Below are 19,882 nucleotides of genomic sequence, written 5' to 3' on the forward strand. Positions count from 1 at the left end.
TGATCGTGCATAATGTCGAGTATTCAGATGGACAGGAGTGTACAACAACATGAGTGAACAGAAACTTTGTGAAAAGTGAGTCATGTTCCAATCTGACACCAAAAATATTAAAATACTGAGTATGTAAAGATGGATGCATCTCTACTGTTAAAGGTGCTGCCTTTACATTTTACAACATGAAGTGAGATCAAACGCTAGTATCCTGCTGGGGTCAACTCAAAGGCCAGTTTAGAGCACCCCTAAAAATAACTTTATTAATGGTAGTAATAACAGCGTATTTTAGTATTGACAGACTGCATTTCTTTGGACTGTGGGAGGAAGCCGGAGAACCCCGCAAACACAGGGAGAACATGCAAGCTCCATACAGAAAGACCCTGGCCTGATGGTGGAATTAAACTCAAGACCTTCTTGTTGTGAGGCAACAGTGCTAACCACCGTGCTGTCATGATTAGTTTAAGCTTTAAATACTGTATATGCCTATATATTATGCATATAGGCATGTAACCTGTAGTCCTATTTATATATGTCTATAGAAGTGCAGGTTAGATAAGGACTCAGAGTGTAGCATCTCAGTCTGTTTCTGTTTTTTCTCTGTAAAGTTTAAACTGTGTTGATGAGAGTTTGTTTTAATTAGTTTCCACTGAGCCAGTAAACAGCAGGAGAAACAGTAGATCCTCTGTTTCAGTGACTGTTGATTGGTTGATGTGTCTGTATTGATATGAGACTGTGCTGCAGCTTTGCTCTGGTTCACTGTACTGTTTCTGTCTTTCAGGTGTGCATGTTTATCAGGAGATGTATGGCTGTGAATGGGATACTGAAAAAAATAATGTGACCGGCTATGATCAGCTGGGTTACGATGGCGAGGACTTTTTGGCGTTTGACCTTAAGACAGAGACGTGGATCGCTCCAAAGCAGCAGGCAGTCATCGCTAAACAGAAGTACGACTCTGACAGAGCTCTCTCAGCCAGACAGAAGAACTACTTCACTCACATTTGTCCCGAGTGGCTGAAGAAGTATCTGAACTGTTCAGGGAGCTCTCTGAGGAGAACAGGTGCAATAACACAGGATTTTAACTGGACTTGGAAAGACAGTTGATTGATTGTCAACAAACATACAATTTGTAATAATAACAATAACAAACACTTATATTTTTTCAACAGTTCTTCCCTCAGTGTCTTTCCTCCAGAAGTCTTCCTCCTCTCCAATCACCTGCCACGCTACAGGTTTCTATCCACACAAAGCCAAACTGTTCTGGAGGAAAGATGGGAAAGAGCTTCATGAGGGTGTGAACAGAGGAGAGATCCTGCCCAACAATGATGGGACCCTCCAGATTTCTGCTGATCTGGATCTTTCATCAGTCAAACCTGAGGACTGGAGGAGCTACGATTGTGTGTTTCAGCTCTGTGGTGTGAATAAGGACATCATCACCAGACTGGACAGAGCAGTGATCAGAACCAATAAAGGTCAGTCTGCACTCAGAAGTGATGAAGGTCAGAAGCACACATTTAGTTTACTGTAATATAATAGTGCATAGTAAAGAGCAGTTCATGCAGTTTTATGTGTTAAAAATAGAACAATTTTGTCAGTTTATTTCACACTTAAAGTCTAGACTGGGACATGTTTCCTATCTTGAAATAATTATGTGAACCTGCTGAAAATAAAAGTGAGTTGTATTTCCAAACTAAGAACATAAAAGGGATTTAAGACTCTTTACCAAACACTAATGCTTTTTCCCAAATCATGTTTTACCTTGTGAATGAGCAGCCACAGTTAACAGAGTATAGTTACTCCAGAGTTTTATAAGACGAGTAGAGGTAATGATTTGATTTTGGAATCAAGTTTACTGACTAAATTAAAAAGGATGTTTTTATTCTCAGAAGTTCAGTGGGCCAGAGACACAAAGACATCAGAGTTAAATGTGGGTAAATAAGCACAGACACAGTGAATATATTCAGATATGAACAACAGGTAAAGCATATAGTGACAGACATATTGTCTATAATCAGTGCTGTTATCTGTTTTGATTGGTGATCTTCTCTATCCTGTTTCATCTGTTCAGGTTCTGATTTGTTTTTCTTTGATCTAAAGGAAATTCCCTCTTCATGATCATCCCCATGATTCTTGCTCTGGGTGTTCTGGATGTTTCACTTCTGTAGTTTGGATAAATATTAAATATTAACACCAATAAGAATGTTTACAAAAACACCAAGCTGACAAAATTAGAACAAATGGTTTTGCTTTAACAGTATTGTGGGTAAATTCTCAATTTGCAGTTCTTTTGCTTTAATGACTTTAATGTATTACAATGTAAATATGCTGATTTGCAGAAATGAAAATAATGTTTTCTTGTTTTTTCTTTTTAAATTTCTGTGTAAATTTTTGCGCTGAAACGAGGACTGTTACCTCGTTACCTCTAAACTGTGAATCATTGTTTTTCCATCATGCTTGTTGACTTTAATTTAAATTAAATATTTCCAGTATCAGTTGTATAAATGTAAATATACATAAAGAGAAACACACAGGTCCACCTACATCTATGACACTTATATACTCACAGGGTTTGGTGATTTATTTCCCTTAACGTAACATTTGTGGATTTTCACATTTTTAACTGGAGACTTTAAATCACCGAATTTATTAGAGTAAACTATTTTTTAACTTATAAATCTGATGATAAAGGTTACTTCGTCTCTGCCCTGGTGTGTGAGGACTGGCTCCACTCTTGTCTTATTTTATCTCAGTGAGAACGCAGGACAGGAAATGGATGGATGGAGTTCTTTGTCACTGTGTTTAGTAGCTTTTCAATAATGCTGTGAACACATTTTTCATTCCTTTTGTTCCCTGTGTGCTCACTGACTTTGCCTCCTGTATTGTCTGGTTTTCCTAGTTTTTATTATTTTTTTTCTACCTTTATTCTTATTTTGTTGGACAAATTTATCACCTTTTTATATAAACCTGTTTAGTTTTCTTTCAAATGTCATTTCAAATATTTTGAGACTGAAGTGTGTTTTCAGCACTAATGAATGCTGATGAAATACTTCTCGTACTTCAGTACTTTAAGGGTGTTTTTCTCTCTCTTGTAAACAATTTTTTATATCTGGTGTTTGTTTATTGGATAAATGTAAGTATTGCTGTTAATTTATTTTCTATGTTTGTTATGATAATTTTTAATAAAATCCACAATATTCTTAATTTTTGTCCTGTTGTGAATCCACATTGAGTTTATTCTTCCCATGTGACTGTAGCTACAGTTTCATGAATATTTGCTTTAATATTATAAACTATTGTATAAACTAAACTATAAACTATAAAATGATGTAACTAAAGGGGAGATCTGACTTTTCACATGAAAAAAATGATGGAAAAAATGTGATATCAGCTTAGATGAATCTCACTTGGTTTGGTGCAGTCTCTGAGGAGGTTAACAGTTACCAGTAATGATCTTTCTGGTTATGTTGGAGAAGACGTCATAGCATTGCATACAAACACTGACATGGATCACTCCAAAATAATGTGCCTTTAAAACTAAAATGAAGTGTAACGGAAACAAAAAAAATGTTGTTAGAGCAGCTGCTTCACCTCTGTTGGAACTATGGGAACAGCTCTCTCCTAAAAACAGACTGGACGATGCTCTTTCATTTCTATCCTTTGTTCAACTTTTCTTATCTTAAATGCTGCTTTCACTTTAATTTATAAGCAGCTGTAATTTGTCTGTTCAAACACATTTCTATTGTGTTATACTATGTTTTTGGATCCATGTGTTTGATTTGGTTTTTGTGTCACCTTCAAGTCTAAAAGTATTGATGTTTTCTGTGTAAAGAAAACATGTTGACCACTAAATCATGAAGTAACTAGAACTTAAATATTAAAAGTACCAAGAAAAAAGGAAATGAAAAGAACAGCATCAGGTGTTCAAACATCTGCAGGGGTTTTAAATTTCTCTTCAGTCAAAAAGTTTTCAGTGTTGAAGCTGCAGAAAAAAGCTGACAGGAGCTAACTTTTATGTTTAGGAACATTGTTTGACTCTTTATCCTTTGTTTGTTTGGGTCTCACTTCTGAGAAGTACAGAGGTAATAGCGTGTTACATGAGAATGATAACAGTAGATAGCAGGCTGAGCTGAAAGTAGGTCCAACGTTAGACTTGTACTGAAACTAAATAAGTACCTTAAAATGCTAACACATAACTACCACAGAAGACATGAATAAAAGAATATGATGCTTTCGACAATATAATTACATATAATCAATATAATATCACGACTCAATAACTACACAAATTTGTGATCACACAGTTATTGCTCTACCCTCCACAGAGCGCCACATGACAGAAATTCAGTGAATTCATTTGTGATATTTTTGTTTCCAATTCAACATGAGCCACAAAGAACAGATTTTATGATGCCATCAAAAACCGGTTCAATGTGTGAGTTTAAACCAGATATAACTGACGTTTGCTCTCAGGATGAATTCCTATTTATTCTGATGGATCTTTGACACCTGAGCAGGAAGCACTGAGTCTCTTTTTGTGGACAATAAAACTAATAAAGTCTCTTAAACGTTTACATGTTGATGGTCTTAATGTTCCTGCTTCTCCTGGGAATACAGGAGGTGATGACAGGTTATCTAGGAATTTTATGTTTTTGTCTTTTTTTTTGTGGCAGCCTTTTTCTGTATCATTTGATCCCCAGAGAATTGCAGCTTGTTTCCGCTGCAATAAATTATAATATAATTATAATTATATTATAACCTTAATGTACTTCTCATCTTATTTCCCAAACGGTCGCCAATGTGGACCGATCTTCATGCTTTAACTGGTACAGATTTTACACTGAATATCCTTCCTGACACAAGCCTTCCATTTATTCCTGCTTGGACTGAAACAAGGAGTAGACTTTCTCATGACTCCCTGAGTCTGGGTTTGTGTCTCCTCCTGGTCTTGAACTGGGGATTGTTCATGTGTGAGGTGAATACATAAATGCATAAAACAAACAAATCCTGCATTTCATGCTAATTCCCAATAATTAGCATTTATTACGGAAAAAGGAGAGTAGAGATTAGTGTCAGTGTACGGGGAAGCAAAAGCAAGGATAATACGAGGGAAGAGGGTGAGAATTGGAGAGCTTACTTGTCACGACCTGATTACTAGCCCGGGCTGACAAGGAGCAGGTGTTCTGGGAATCCATCCTACCTCAAAAAACATCCTACCCGATGTTTCTGCGCAGACGCCGCGCATGCGCACAACACCAAACCCAAATTAACTTCTTTTTCTGTCACCCATCCGGAATACTTCTTAAGGTTATGGTTATGGTTAGGGTTATGGTTAAGGGTAGGGTTAGGTTTAGTCACAAGTCACCGTAAAATCATAATACGGGTAGGACGATTTGTCAAAGTAGGATGGTTTCTCAGAACACCGGCTCCTTATTGGGAGCCGTGGGGTTTTTTTTTTTTTTCTTTCTCTCACCCTCTCTCTCGCACCTTTTTTCCGCTTCACTCCGCACGCGAGCCTTGTGCTTTGCGCTGGGAAGAGGGGGGAGGGGCGGTAGTTACACTCGCAGTAGCACAGGAACAGAGCGGGAGGGAGAGAGAGAGAGAAAGAGAGCCAGGGACAACAACGTCACATTTGAAAGGTATAGTAATCATCCACAACTATTTTCAGTTGCGGATGATAAAGGATTCAGAAAGTTTATTCATGCAGGCCCATATGACAGAGAATGTGCATGTTCTTTTTGTTTTCATATTTTAATTTATATTTAATTGTGTTGTGGTTTGCAGTGTTTTGTGTTGTTTAAAAGGAAAAAGCTGAAAATTTAAATAGTTAAAAGCTGAAATATAAATAGTTGGTTTTTGTATTATATGATTTATTTCTTACATTTTATGTGGAATGAATAAATAAAAGTATATTTACGGTGGCCCCTAGAGACAAAGCACGTACAAACTCCAAAACATGTACAAAAGACAACAGAAGTGCTCCAGGATGCTAGGCGCAGTGTAGTGGCTACACAAGCCAGGAAGTACCAACGACCGGATTTGGTGTGTGGTAGTAAAAGGTAAATTATTTGAATATTTATGAGTGCTTGTGTATAAATACACAAACAATACACATATGCTTTCAATTGTGTAATTTAAGTGATCTAGGTAGCTCTGTTTTGGAAGTTCAGTTAACGCTAGAAATGTGTTTTGGAGTTTGCACGTGCTTTGTTTCTAGGGGCCACCGCATATATTTATATATAAACATATATAAATAAAACCACTTTTTTTTTTACATTAGTAATTCCTTTTATGCATAATTTTATATTATTGTTAATAATAAATTAATTAAAGCAACAAAACAACCTGAGGAGCCAGTTCGGAGCCGAAAGAGCCGGCTCTTTTTAGTGATCTGAGCCGAAAGAGCCGGTTCTCTAAAAAGAGCCGGAAATCCCATCACTAGCATCCAGCTCCTGGTGTAAAAAGCCTCGTGTTGGCATTAAGGCAGACGGCCAGGTGGCTTTCAGTCCTTGCAAAAGTGCAAAGTAGACCCCGTAGTATCCAAAAATATGAGATGCGCATGCGTGCTCAGGCACAGAAAGGCGCCAACAGCTTCAACTCATGTAAAACCTGAATTCATTCATTTTGCCAGCAACAAATTTCATCTGAGACCAACTTTTGCTCCAAAACGTTAAAGGATTAGTTGAAACCCTTAATGTATTTGAGTTTATGGGGCAACTCAGCTTTTATTGTTGAATTGTGAAAGAAATGACTGTAAGCTCAGCAATTGCAAGTTTGATTTTTTACAGTGTATGCGTTTAAAATTAATACAAATCACTCCACTGAGAAACTTAACAAGGTTTTATCCCCTGAATAGAAAATAAATTATACAGTGTATACCCAACATAACATGAACTACACCTGTCATAACATAAAAATGTATAAAGACCAGATGAAACTAACCTTCCCTTCGTGATAAACTGGTTCATATGAAAATATTTTACTTTCAGTTTCGTTGATTTAAGTGACGTTTACTCTCAGAGTAAATCCCTATTGGCTCTGATCGAGGCTAATGGTGACGTTTCTCCTGGTTCTCCATTTTAGCTTTAGCTTTTTCTGGACAAGCGAACGCATAAAGTCTGTTAAAGGTTTGGATGTTTATGGTCACAATGTAGAAGATGAAGAAAGAAGAAAGAAGAAAGAAGATGAAGGCCTTCATCTTCTTTCTTCTCCTGGGAATACAGGGGGCAGCAGCAGGTCAGTTTGACTGTTATATTTCTGTCTTTTTATATGTCAGATTTATGTAATTTGAAAGACAAATGGACGGACTGTTTGCTCCCCAGAAATACGCTAAACATTTAGTTGTAATGGATCCTAGTACACTGTTAAAAAAAACATCTTAAAAAAACAGTAATATTCCGGCAGCTGGGGTGCCAAAATAATCCCGTAAAATAACAGAAAATAACTTCCTCATAAAAATACGGTTATTTTCAGTAATGAAAATACAATTTGTTGCCCTAATTTTACATGGGATTTTGCCTTTTTCAAGTGCTTTTAAACATTAAATTAGGAACATTTTAATGTGATTAAACAATGAAATTACCTATAAACAAGGTCAATGAATGTGGCAATATGAATAATAATGCTTAAATTTACAGAAATATACAGTTAACAGTTGGGTTAAATAACATTATTTGATGTAAAAAAGTTATATATTCAATTATATTTGATGTAATACTACATTATACAGCACAAAATAATTTGATTTATCTTTCAAAACATGTCAAAAAACTAGATATTGGCTTTAAAATTACAATTCACTGTTAATTTTACATAATATCACATGTAAATTTAGATTTGAAGTGTAATTTAACATAAATTTCCTGAATATTTACTGGACTTTCAGTTTGAATTAAGTGTGCTCTCTGTAAGATTGTGGGTTTTATCTGTCACAAAACACCCAAAGAACCCTTATTAAACAAAACCCCTGATTATAATTACATCAAGATTATGTTAATTCTTGATCATATGTTGTGTTTGAGCAGTTTGTAGATGTTTATTTTACTTATAAGACATGAGACATTGTTTCAATCATTAACATGGATTTTATTGACAAAAAGATAACCCTTCCTGGAACAATCCAAGAACAACTAACACTTATGCATAAACAAAGGCATGTAGAAAAAAAGAATGTAATGCAAACGCACATTTGAGCACAAAAGAAGGGGACGATGCCACCTCGAACGTTCATCTGCCTCCCCACATCTGGAGCAACGAAAAGGGGTATATTTGAGGCACATAACCTGCAGGTTTAGAAGTAGCTCTAGCTTTCTGAAAGTCTCACATTCAGGGCTGCTGCTGGCCATTTGGGTTCCCTTGGAGAAATTTGCAAAGTAATCATATGCAAAGAACAACTCAAGTAAAACAAAAGCCTCATTGTTATGCTGATTATACTTAACTGATAAGTATTGATACATACATTGTCACTTTAACACAAACTTTTACCAAAATAACTGAACGAATGGGACTGTGTTTGCAGAGCAAGCACCACAAGTGTCGGTGTATAGCCTATTACAATGAACTGAGATGAAGATAATACTTAACACAATGCTACACCTAAAGCAGGACAGAGTGACAGAGAGCCTGTCAGCAGACAGTAACATACCAACTGGCTAGCACTAATGCTAGCTAAATGTGAATAGGATTTGCAGCCTATATTTCACTTTTCCCCTATCAAGCAGGCCACCCGTGCTGTTGACATTGACCATGAACCGGAGACCAGTGCTACTGAACAGCAGATTATGTTATCCTCAGGATAAAAATAAGAACTTTTTATGCTCTCCACTCATAGTCCGCAATTTTGGCGATCAACGTCAGAACCTTTGGATTGACTGCAAGGTTTTTCTTAGACGTGTTCCACTCCACTTTGGATCCCTTGTCGGGGTTTATCTTAAGGCATCTGTCGAATGAAAAACAACAACTTCATTAAGAAACTGAGGACTGGACTGTATGTGTTTTTTTTACATTTGCAATGAATCTAAGTGTAGATTGAGCTTGCTTTTGAGTGCGTGTTTGGACATACAGGTCATTGTGGAACAGAGGGGTGATGCAAAGATGTTTGGTTAACCTGTGAGTCTATTGCAAATGCTGTTTCAGGGTAGTGAAACATCTGTGAACATCTACTACTCAAAGGTCTCTTTCTATAACTTGACATGAGCATGAATCAAGGATATTTCAGAGACAGCCATCTGAAACGCAAATATTAGTTATTTGTTGATTTATCAATCTACAAATCATCTCAACACTCAAGCATTGCTCATTCTTATGTGTTTTAGCTGCAAATGAAAGGAGATCTGATGATTTGATTTGGATTGCATAACTTTAGATTTCACTGTCTCATCATTCTTATGTCTCAATGGATAAAATTGACTGGTGCCGCCTTACCGTTGCAAGAATTCCAAGGTTGCTGCCTGGGCTACTGGATAAGAAATGTTCGTGCAGTAGTAAGAGCCAAACATCAGGATAAGTGCGTCACTGAAGATAGTGATATGGCCATTCACAATTGCCTGGTCCACAGATAACATGAAGTGCTCGGCTGCCAAAGTAGAGTTTCCTGTTGTGTACATGAACAAGAGACAAGGGGACAAAAAAAACAAGTCCACAAATGACTCAAACAACTAACTGCAATGTTACAACTGATGTATATCAATTACATACACTGGCATGCAGTTTGGGCCCTACGGTCAACTACAAGGTGTCCAAACTTTTGCTGTGGGCCTTTTCCTTTTCTGTTTAAAAAAATATGAAAATTATTTTATTTAAAATTAAATGTCATCTATAACTTTAAGCCATTTGGAGATTATTTCATCTTCTACTTGCTTAACTGTTCACATGAACTGAAATGTTGACCATGGGTGCCCAAACATTTACATTAAAGCACCACAACTGTGACAGGTGTAATCTTTTGACATCCTTAAATGCAGCACAATACTCACCTTTACAGCTTACTGAATAAATTTGAGAACTCATGCTACTAATCTGCAGGGGAAGAAACAAAACCTTATGAATCATGAAACCTGCCAAAATCCAAATACATGTATGCAATGTACGTTTAAATGTAGTCAAATAATTCGCCTCAGCTGCTTTAGCCCTACTTCCTTTCCACAAAATAGAAGGAAATACTTGGCTTACCTGTCCATTACATTTTACAGGGCAAAGCTAGCACAGTGGGCTACTTCTATTTCCTATTTCTCTCAGTTCATCACGCAGCACATCTTGGCACGCACGAGCTCTCTACAAGAGTGCAGGTGTGTTGCTAGAGTGGAACAGGTCGCCTATTAGCTCTTAAGTTGCATACTTAATTTCACATTAAGACAAATGCATCAGTGGCAGCTGTCATCGCGGGCCCCCTAACGGGTATTAGCGGTGTAGAAACTATCCGCGTAGCAACTGCTGTGTTTACATGGTCACAGAAAGCTGGCAGCTAACAAATTAGCGAACAACAACTCTGCTAGCCAGCAAGATAGTATAAAGTAGTGATGGGATTTCCGGCTCTTTTTAGAGAACCGGCTCTTTCGGCTCGGCTCACTAAAAAGAGCCGGCTCTTTTGGCTCCCAACCGGCTCTTCAGGTTGTTTTGTTGCTTTAATTAATTAATTATCAACAACAATATAAAATTATGCACAAAAGGAATTAGTAATGTAAAAAAAACGTGGTTTTCTTTATGTATGTTTATATATAAATATTTATGGGGGCCCCTAGAGATGAAACACGTACAAACTCCAAAGCACTTAGAAATTCCAAAGCACGTACAAACTCCAAAACACATTTCTAGCATTAACTGAACTTCCAAAACAGAGCTACCCTAGATCACTTAAATTACACAATCGAATTCATATGTCTATTGCTTTTGTATTAATACACAAACACTCATATATATATATTCAAATAATTTTAAAAAAAACTTCATTTACCTGTTACTACCACACACCCAATCCGATTGTTGGTACTTCCTGGCTTGTGTAGCCACTAGGTAACAAAAGCTCAACACGGCCCCTAGCATCCTGGAGCACTTCCGTTGTGTTTTGGAGTTTGTACGTGCTCCGGAGTTTGTACGTGTTTTGGAGTGTGTACGTGCTTTGTCTCTAGGGGCCACTGTAAATATACTTTTATTTATTCACTCCACATAAAATGTAATAAATAAATTATAAAATACAGAAACCAACTATTTACATTCCATACATTTCAACTTTTAACTACTTAAATTTTCAGCTTTTTCCTTTTAAACAAATTTAAAGTGAAACAACACAAAACACTGCAAACCACAACACAATAAAATATAAATCAAAATATGGAAAAAAAAGGGAAAAAAAAGAACGCCCAGATCTTTAATTAAGGGAAAGGTTGGCATTTAGAAATATTAATATCACACTCAACTGACTGCGTTTTATCTTCCCATTGCACTGATGGATGGACAGTTCTTAGGTGCCTGTGCGTGTTGTTTGTGGAGCCGGCTCTATATGATATCCTTTTCTTGTAGACTCTACACTCTGCCTTTGTTTTGTCAATAAGATTGAAATGGTTCCAGACTTTGCTTCTTTTCTTGGTGTCACTCATTTTCTTTACTGTACCTTTCCAATGTGACGGTGTTGTCTCTTGTTGTTGCTCCCGGCTCTCTTTCTTTCCCTCTCCCTCCTGCTCTTGTTGTGTGCTACTGCTGTTGCGAGTGTAACTACCGCCCCGCCCCCCTCAGCTCAGCGCTGAGCAGAGGGGAGAGGGGCGCAAACGCAAGGCTCTGTTTGCCGTCTCTGCTCAGCGCAAACACAAGGGTGACTTGCAGCGTGAAGCGAAAAAAAAAAGTGAAAGAGAGGGCAGGAGAAAGAAAAAAAAAACCCCACGGCTCCCAATAAGGAGCCGGCTCGCATCGTTCACTTCAAAGATCCGGCTCTAAGAGCCATTTCGTTCGCGACCGACCCATCACTAGTATACAGCTAGACCAGCCGCTAACTGCACCTTATACTGACAGACGACGTCCTTTGCCTTCATAGCTAGGGATTCCATGCCTTTTACCGTCTCAGTAAACTACGAGCAATAGTGGTCAAGCAATTCCAAGTTAAATCTACTAAGCTGAGTTTGATATACTTGCCTTGCAGCACTGCATGGATGATCTTTCACCAACCTCTTTCTTCCAGCGCGCTTTCCATTAGTGATGCCCGAATCATGAATGAATCCTTCAATACTCGAGAATCACTTTACTGACTCGTGAATCATGATTCACAAGCCCAACTGACTCACTGACTCATCCCTGTTGCTCTTAGCAAACTAATTTCATTAGTAGAAATATATCTAGCTTATAATTAAAACTGTGGGGAAAAAAACAACAGCCAGTTTCTTAACAAAAACATTTCTGCTCTGAACTGGAAGAAAAAACCCTGAGTAGAAGCTCACATCAAGACAATAGCTCCTCGGTTCACAGTAGCATCGCTCTGCTAACATGCTAACAGCACATTTGAGCTACTCACCCCCTCCTTTTCTGTGCTGAATCATAGCATAAGCGAATCACTCAGGACTCACTCACCCCCTCCCTCCTGGCTCACAGCTTCTTCTTCTTCTTCTTGGTTGGCAACCAATGTTAAGGCGCATTACCGCCCCCTGGCTCACAGCTCAGTGGACATTTAGATGGGAAAATATATATTTGACACATTTGAGGAAAATACTACTAAAATAAAATAAAAATAAATGTTCCCTTTAGAATTTTTTTTGCTCTTTTTTGCTCCATAAAAATAGTTGTTTTTCTTTTTCAATCACTCATCTTAGCAGTAGGATATACATGACAAGAGAAACAAATTAAGTTTGAGTGAAAATGTACATTTTTTGCACTCTGGTCAACTGACTCAGTGACTCAAATGACTCAAAAAACCCGATTCACTTTGGTGAGTGACTCATTCAAACTCGATTCAGCAAAAAGAATCAAGTTTACCATCACTACTTTCCACAGCCATACCCGCGACCTTGTGGTTGTTAGTTCACATTCATTGGCCGATGCTTAGCGTCATGTTATTATGTGTCCCAACATCCAATGGCATGTAACATTGTTTTCATGGCCACGCCCTCACCCCAGGTGCAGAGGCCTATTTCTGTTCAGGAATGTTGTGAATAATTTGAGATTTATATTAATTGCAATTCCTACCTCTACATTTATTTTTTTAAATATATAATTAGCACAGCGTGGCCGTGCAATGTTTTATATGTTTTTTTTTAGTTTTTATTCCTATTAATTATATTTTCACTTGTTACCTCTGAATTATTGAAACAGACCTAGATGACATGAAATTTTCAGCAAAATTATAATTCAAATACTCCTTTAATTATTAATTATTCTCATTAATTTTCAATCATTTTATATATTTTTCCATAGTATTACATTTGAATTTAACAGATCAATCTCTCAAATAACAGACAAATATTTGTGAAATTATGATACATTTCTGAATGTATTTTTACAATCTAAATATGCATATGTACAAAAAAATATATTTAAAAAACAAGAAAATTGTGTTTTATTACATTTACAGTGATGTTATGTTATTTTACATTTGACATGTAAAATCACAGTCTACTTATGTAAATTTAATGATATTCCAGAAAAACAGTACAAAACTGTAAAATATACAGTAAGATACTTTTATATTACTTTTTTTTTTTTTTTTACAGTGTAGATAATGTCAATGTTTAGAAACAATCGATTATATTATACAGGTAATTAAATCGTCTGTTTATCTTTTCAATACCTAATAATAATAAACATTAAAGTTTAGATGAAGGCAAAGATTAAAACAAGGCGACTTATGTCCCAAACTATTTGATGATTTCCGGGTTTAAAGCGTTCGTGACGCATTTTTAAGCGTTGTGACTCTGCTGTCTCTCCAAACAGTCCAACAAATAAAACATCAGTGAGGAGGTGTGATGATAATCTGGTGACAATAATTAAAACGTTTATTTTAAAAACTAAGTACTATTTTAATTTTCATGAGGGTTTAAAACATTTTCACACAACAGCTGCTTATTAAAGTTAACTAAAGTTCATTTAAGTATCTTTATAAATATTATTTTTATTTTACTATTATTTAAAAATTATTTGTTCAGTATATGAAGAGCCACATGTCATTTGATGTAGTCTATTAAAAGTTAAAAGACTCCTGCTTTGTATTGTCTTCAGTATTATTCACCAGTGTTATGCTTGTGAATATTTTCTGTTTGACAAACATGCGCACACATGTCGTAACTAACGAGCAGTTACACCCGGATATGAAGTTCACTGTTTTTCTGGTGTTATTGCTTAATTAACAGCGCAATGAGGTGACTTTTGTTGTGAGGTGTATAAATAAAATAAAATAGAATTCAATTGAACTGAATTGAGATGCAAATTAAATCATTATTACTTAATAATATCAGATAGTTTATGTATGTAAAGTGCGAGTACACTACACATACCATCACGAACTAATTTTTTGTATCACTGCTGAATGATCAATAAGAAGCTGCAGGTGAGAAATACCAGAAAAGTTTTGCAATTTATAAACAATCTCCACCAGGGAGCGCTAATGAGAAGAGTTTTAAACTAACAAATATTGTTGACTTTTGATAACTGAAAACTCAACTGAAAACCTGATTACAGAATAAAAGATAAAATAACAATTGCTAAGATAATATTCCCCAAATAATAGTTACCTAACATTAGCTCTGGTTTTATTGATAATATTATCGATCAAAGATATTGGAAGTAAAACTTTCTGTAACAATTTTAAGCTTAAAAAAATCTATAAAAATAATATAAACAAAGAAGAAGCATTGATATGCTTCAATCCATTCATATAATTTGAAATATCAAAAATTGAAATGCAAAAGAGAACAACTCACTTCAGAAGTCACGCTGCGTAACAAAAGCAAAACAGATAAAAATAATATGTATTTTGTTTAACAATGAAAACAAAATAAAAATATAGTTAAATTAAAACCTATAATGAGTTCAAACCATCAATCATGAAAGCTGAATTAAACCAAACTGAAGGATAAACACCAGTTTTAAAACTTTCTGTGAATAATCAGGTTTAAACTAGAATTTGAAGTTTTGAAGAAAAGAGGATCAGAAAAATTACATTAACCACTGAATATCTATTCATAAATCTATTTTGTGTTTATTGAAGGGACAGCAGGATTATTACAGGATGTCTTTAATGTGCTGTAGTTTTTCTTATTGTGTTATTTAAAAAATAAAATAATTTATAAGTCTGTGTTCCTGAGATCTCACAACATTAACTGTTTCTTACAGTGACCCACTCGCTGAAGTATTTCCTTACTGGATCCTCTCAAGTCCCAAACTTCCCAGAGTTTGTGGTTGTTGGGATGGTTGATGATGTTCAGATTGATTATTATGACAGCAACACGGAGAAAGCTGAGCCCAAACAGGACTGGATTGCCAAGAACACAGATCAGCAGTACTGGGAGAGAGAGACTGCAAACTGTTGGGGTTCCCAGCAGTCTTTCAAAGCCAACATTGACACTGCAAAGCAGCGCTTCAACCAAACTGGAGGTTTGTTCATGTTTCATTTTTTACTGATATTTGCTGTTAATGTTTTCAGTGTGTTTTGTTTACAGTAGTAAACAGGTTTGCACACATATTAAATGTTTCATTCAGATTACAGATTAAAATTATTAACATAATAATTCATAATGAATGTAGAACTACAGTACAATAATCAAATAATAAAGATAAATTCATGATATTTGAAGTTTTCTGTTTATATTTAGGATTTTTTGCCTCTGAAACCTTGATGGTTGTTTTTGCTACAATTTCTTAATAATCGATTATTCAGAAATTAATCTCCAGAAAATCAGCAGGATCTAAATAATCAGTCTGAGGTGTATTTGTTTTACAATTATTGTGAACTAATATTTGACTTTTAATAAAAACAATCCTGGACTGAAACTCTCCCTCAGTGGAAGCTTCTAGAAAGACCTCAACATAGTCTGGTGTGTAGTTTTCCCGCAGTTACACGATATTTTTTTTTAGAACGATAAGAGGCTGTAGAGTTTCAGAGGATGGAAACTTAAACCCAGGATCAGGATCTGAGTTTGCTGCTCAGGATCCATCTTAGTGTGTTTGTCTGTTCCTGTAGCTCACAGGAAGTCGCTCCGTGTGTCTCAGTTCAGACGACCCTCACAAATAATCACATATTGTAATAAATTATAGAAAAAGAAAATATGTCAGACACCATCAACAGCATCTTAGGATGAAATAATTTATCATCTAGCTGAGATGTTAAATGTGCTGTGATGTCACAGTTTTGACAGCAGTTTTTCCAGATTCCATTAAACACATAATAATAATAATAATAATAATAATAATAATAATAATAATAATGTTATATTTAATACAAAAAGTAGAATCAAACAGGGTTGACTTTGTAACAGGCTGAAAGTAGAGACAGCTCAATGACCCGTTGACTGTCCACGGCCTCTTTATGAATGAATTTAACTAAATGCATCAACCATTGTGAAAATAAAGCAGACATTCAGCCCGTTTTCATGAGGAAATGTTTTCAGGATTATCTTTCATTAGCAGAGGTTCCATAAATTAATCAGTGACAAACTTAAAGCTACTCTGTGGAAAATAAATAAATATTTAACTTTTAGTTTTACTTCAATAGTGAAACAGTTTGGTGAGAAGTAGATAGACCAAAAATAAGAAGCACAAACTAACAGACAGACGTTTAACAGTTAACAGTTTCTCTAAATTTTACACTGATTTTTGTCCTATTTAAAAATAAGACAGTAAATATGAGTTTCAGTCTTTGTTTAATATTTTTGGTCCCAGATTTAAAATTTAATGTGTTTTTCTTTTTTTTTTTTTTTTGCTAATAAACAACAATCTGAAAATATATTCAAGGAAAGTAAAGTGTTAAAATGTCTCACTTTTCCCATAAACTGGCTGAAGGTTGATTATTAAGGTGGTGTCGTTAAATCAGGACGCCGTAAAATTTAGCAACAACCCTTCCAGAAAGCCTCCCTATGAGCGGTGAAAAAAAACCCACGGGTTGTTTTGGTCATTAAACACAGCTTTGGTCACTCATCTACGCAACATTTACGAGCGATGGAAAATAACAGCGTTCTGGGCGGGTCACTGAGCTTGCTTTTTCTGGTGCTCAGTGACTAGTGATGTAATATTCAGGGTGGTATCAACAATACTGATCCGATACCGATACTTTGTACAAAGACTTAACGTGTTATTGTATTTCAAATTATAGCTTCATAATGATCACAGGACATCAGACTACTTGTTCTTATTGTTTAGTTATGAAGAATTATCATATAGTTGTGAGTTAATTGACGCTATTTGAACACGTATATCTTGTCATTTAACATGTATATACTTGCCTGGACATTTCAACAAAAACATTCAACATTCACACTTTCAACAGGGGCAGTATTGTCGATATCAGTTCCAATAATTTTAAGTTATTCAGGCAGCTAACTGGGGGAGACTAGTGAGCCATGACCACTATATCACTGTGATTGTTACTTTCCACAATAATTAGTTGACACAACAAAACACATTTTTCAGCTTTTCATGCTTTTTGAAACTCAGTTTTTTGGCGACCTGTAATGTAAATTCTGTCTCTAAAGCACACAAAAAGGTTTGGACATTTTTCATAGTGCATGTTTGAGGTTTATTTTTCCAAAGAAATTGTTGGAGCTATTTATTCTTTATTTTTGTTATTCTGAATTTTGTTGGGGTTTGTTGTTGGTTTGTTTATATTTTTGGGTTATTTACAAGTTTATTTGTAGGTTAATATTTGCTTTGTTTTGTTTTGTTTTGTTGTTTATCTTGCTAAGTCAGCCAGGAAGAACTGTAAGGTCTTTTTTTTTTTATATAAATAAAGGGACTGGTATAGGACCAGAATGCACTGGGGTGGGCCTGTGGTTTTTTACCAGAGCAGGAGAAGCAGCGGGTAGGAACAAAGATGGATCTTTGTTATTGCTTTCCAAACTGGAAAAATAAACAATAAAATGCAAATTTCGAGTTTGATAATTGGACTTCTTTTGCCTGCGTACCAAACATTACCACAGTGCAACAGTGGCTTGTGAATTTTAAGCTGTTTGTTTGGACAAAGGGAATCCCCACTATAATAATTAACACAGTTCAGCGGGCTACATACTGAACTTGAAGGATAAAAGCAAAGAATCAATCCAGTCATGCTAGTATTGATCCGTAACCAATACTAGTGTTGGTACCAATACTATCAATATTTGGATCGACCCGCCCACCTCTATCAGTGACAGCTGTGAGCGTTTTCTTGACTCATGCAGGGCCTCCCCATGTTTCTCCTCCACTTAATCTACACTCCAATCAAAGGAGTGCAGACAACACCAGCTCATCCCACATTCACTTTGTTGCTGCCTATAAGGAGGTGTTTATGCGAGATTTTCATGGACATTCACGGCGTCCTGATTTATTGATTAGCAATTTTAATATAATTTATTAACCAAACGAGCTGGAAAAGTGTGGAATATGAACCTAGATGGTGTGTAACTCCACATGTTCATATAAAGAAAATACCTGTGATGATGCACCGAGGCGTTTCTCGTGGCTTTGAGAGCAGTGATGTTATAAAAGCAGGAATGACTCCTCGTGTCGCTCTCAACTGTAGACTGTCTGCTCTCATCACAGCATCAGTGGCGCTCAGGTTCCTACTCAAAGATCTCTGTGCTACACGTCCAATAATATCATTAACGTGAATGTTTTAATATTTTTAGTGCAAAATCTTATCTGGTCACAGCGCTAAAAAACACTAAAGTGTCCCAGCATGGAGTCAAATTCAAAGTCTGAATTATTGTTTCAGTCCACTGCTCTTAGTAAATGTAATAAAAATGACAACATGGTTGTAAAATCTTAGGGGAACCTTTTTCACCTTTTTGTCAGGTCACAGCACAAGAAATTAACTGTCCATCCATCCATTCGCTTCCACTTATCCTTTTCATGGTCGCGAGGGGCGCTGGAGCCTATCCCAGCTGTCATAGGGCGAGAGGCGGGGTACACCCTGGACAGGTCGCCAGTCCATCGCAGGGCCAACACACAGGGACAGACAACCATTCGCACTCACATTCATTCGCACATTCACACCTGGTGGCAATTTGGATTGTCCAGTTAACCTATCCCCACAAGCTGCATGTCTTTGGACGGTGGAAGGAAGCCGGAGCACCCGGAGGGAACCCACGCAAACACAGGGAGAACATGCAAACTCCACACAGAAAGACCCCGGCCTGATGGTGGAACTGAACTCAGGACCTTCTTGCTGTGCGGCAACAGTGCTAACCACCGTGCCACCGTGCTGCCAGAGAAATTAACTGATTTATCAAAAATTATTTCTTGCATAGTCATCAATGATGACATGAAGCATTTGCTGGAGCCTGAAATACTGTAAGTAGAACTCCAGATTAGATTAATGTCACATGATCATATTAAACAGACACCTCTAGAAAAACCTCAGGACAGTCTGGTGTTTAGTTTCTCACAGGAAGGATTTTGTTGGACTGATAACGGCTGCAGAGTTTCAGAGGATGGAAAGTAAATCTAGAATCAGGATCTGTGTCGGCTGCTCAGGATCCAGCTTAGTGTGTTTGTCTGTTCCTGCAGCTCACAGGAAGTTGCTCCACCTACAGCAGCATAGATAAACTGTGCAGTGATATCTCTGCAGGCAGGACGTAGATGTGCTAACAGGAGAAAATGAATTCTGTTTTTTTCCCAGTGTCTTTTTCTAAAATCTACATTGTTAATGATGATTGGTTTTAAAAATCTTCCACTGAGACAAAAGCAGCCATAAATGTAGATCCTCTATATGTTGATCACGTCTCTG

The 19,882-nt window shown here is 36.4% G+C and overlaps 2 protein-coding genes across 4 annotated transcripts in view; one reads left to right on the forward strand and one right to left on the reverse strand.

Moving 5' to 3' along the window:
* Positions 1-734: 734 nt before the first annotated feature.
* Positions 735-19,882, forward strand: part of LOC146363413 (major histocompatibility complex class I-related protein 1-like) — a 228,372-nt gene continuing 209,224 nt past the window's right edge. The window contains exons 1-3 of the mRNA XM_084919870.1: positions 735-1,051; positions 1,161-1,463; positions 15,298-15,558. Coding sequence (XP_084775996.1) covers positions 793-1,051; positions 1,161-1,463; positions 15,298-15,558 — 823 coding nt within the window. The 5' untranslated portion in view covers positions 735-792. The remainder of the gene's footprint in view (positions 1,052-1,160; positions 1,464-15,297; positions 15,559-19,882) is intronic.
* On the reverse strand, positions 8,114-12,556 carry LOC146363414 (uncharacterized). 3 transcript variants are annotated; one of them, XM_084919869.1, is made up of 4 exons: positions 12,488-12,556; positions 9,963-10,005; positions 9,412-9,580; positions 8,114-8,926 (listed from the first exon to the last, which is right to left on the reverse strand). In XM_084919869.1, the coding sequence occupies exons 2-4, from the start codon at positions 9,994-9,996 to the stop codon at positions 8,800-8,802; spliced, it is 330 nt and encodes a 109-aa protein (XP_084775995.1). In that variant the 5' UTR covers positions 9,997-10,005; positions 12,488-12,556; the 3' UTR covers positions 8,114-8,799. The 3 variants fall into 3 exon arrangements, 2 of the variants coding, with proteins under 2 accessions (XP_084775995.1, XP_084775994.1); XM_084919868.1 differs by having other exon boundaries at positions 12,112-12,553; XR_014799262.1 differs by having other exon boundaries at positions 9,685-12,553.

This window comes from Perissodus microlepis, chromosome 22, assembly GCF_051167445.1.
Source record: "Perissodus microlepis isolate ML-2025 ecotype Zambia chromosome 22, ASM5116744v1, whole genome shotgun sequence".
Classification (NCBI taxonomy): Eukaryota; Metazoa; Chordata; class Actinopteri; order Cichliformes; family Cichlidae; genus Perissodus; species Perissodus microlepis.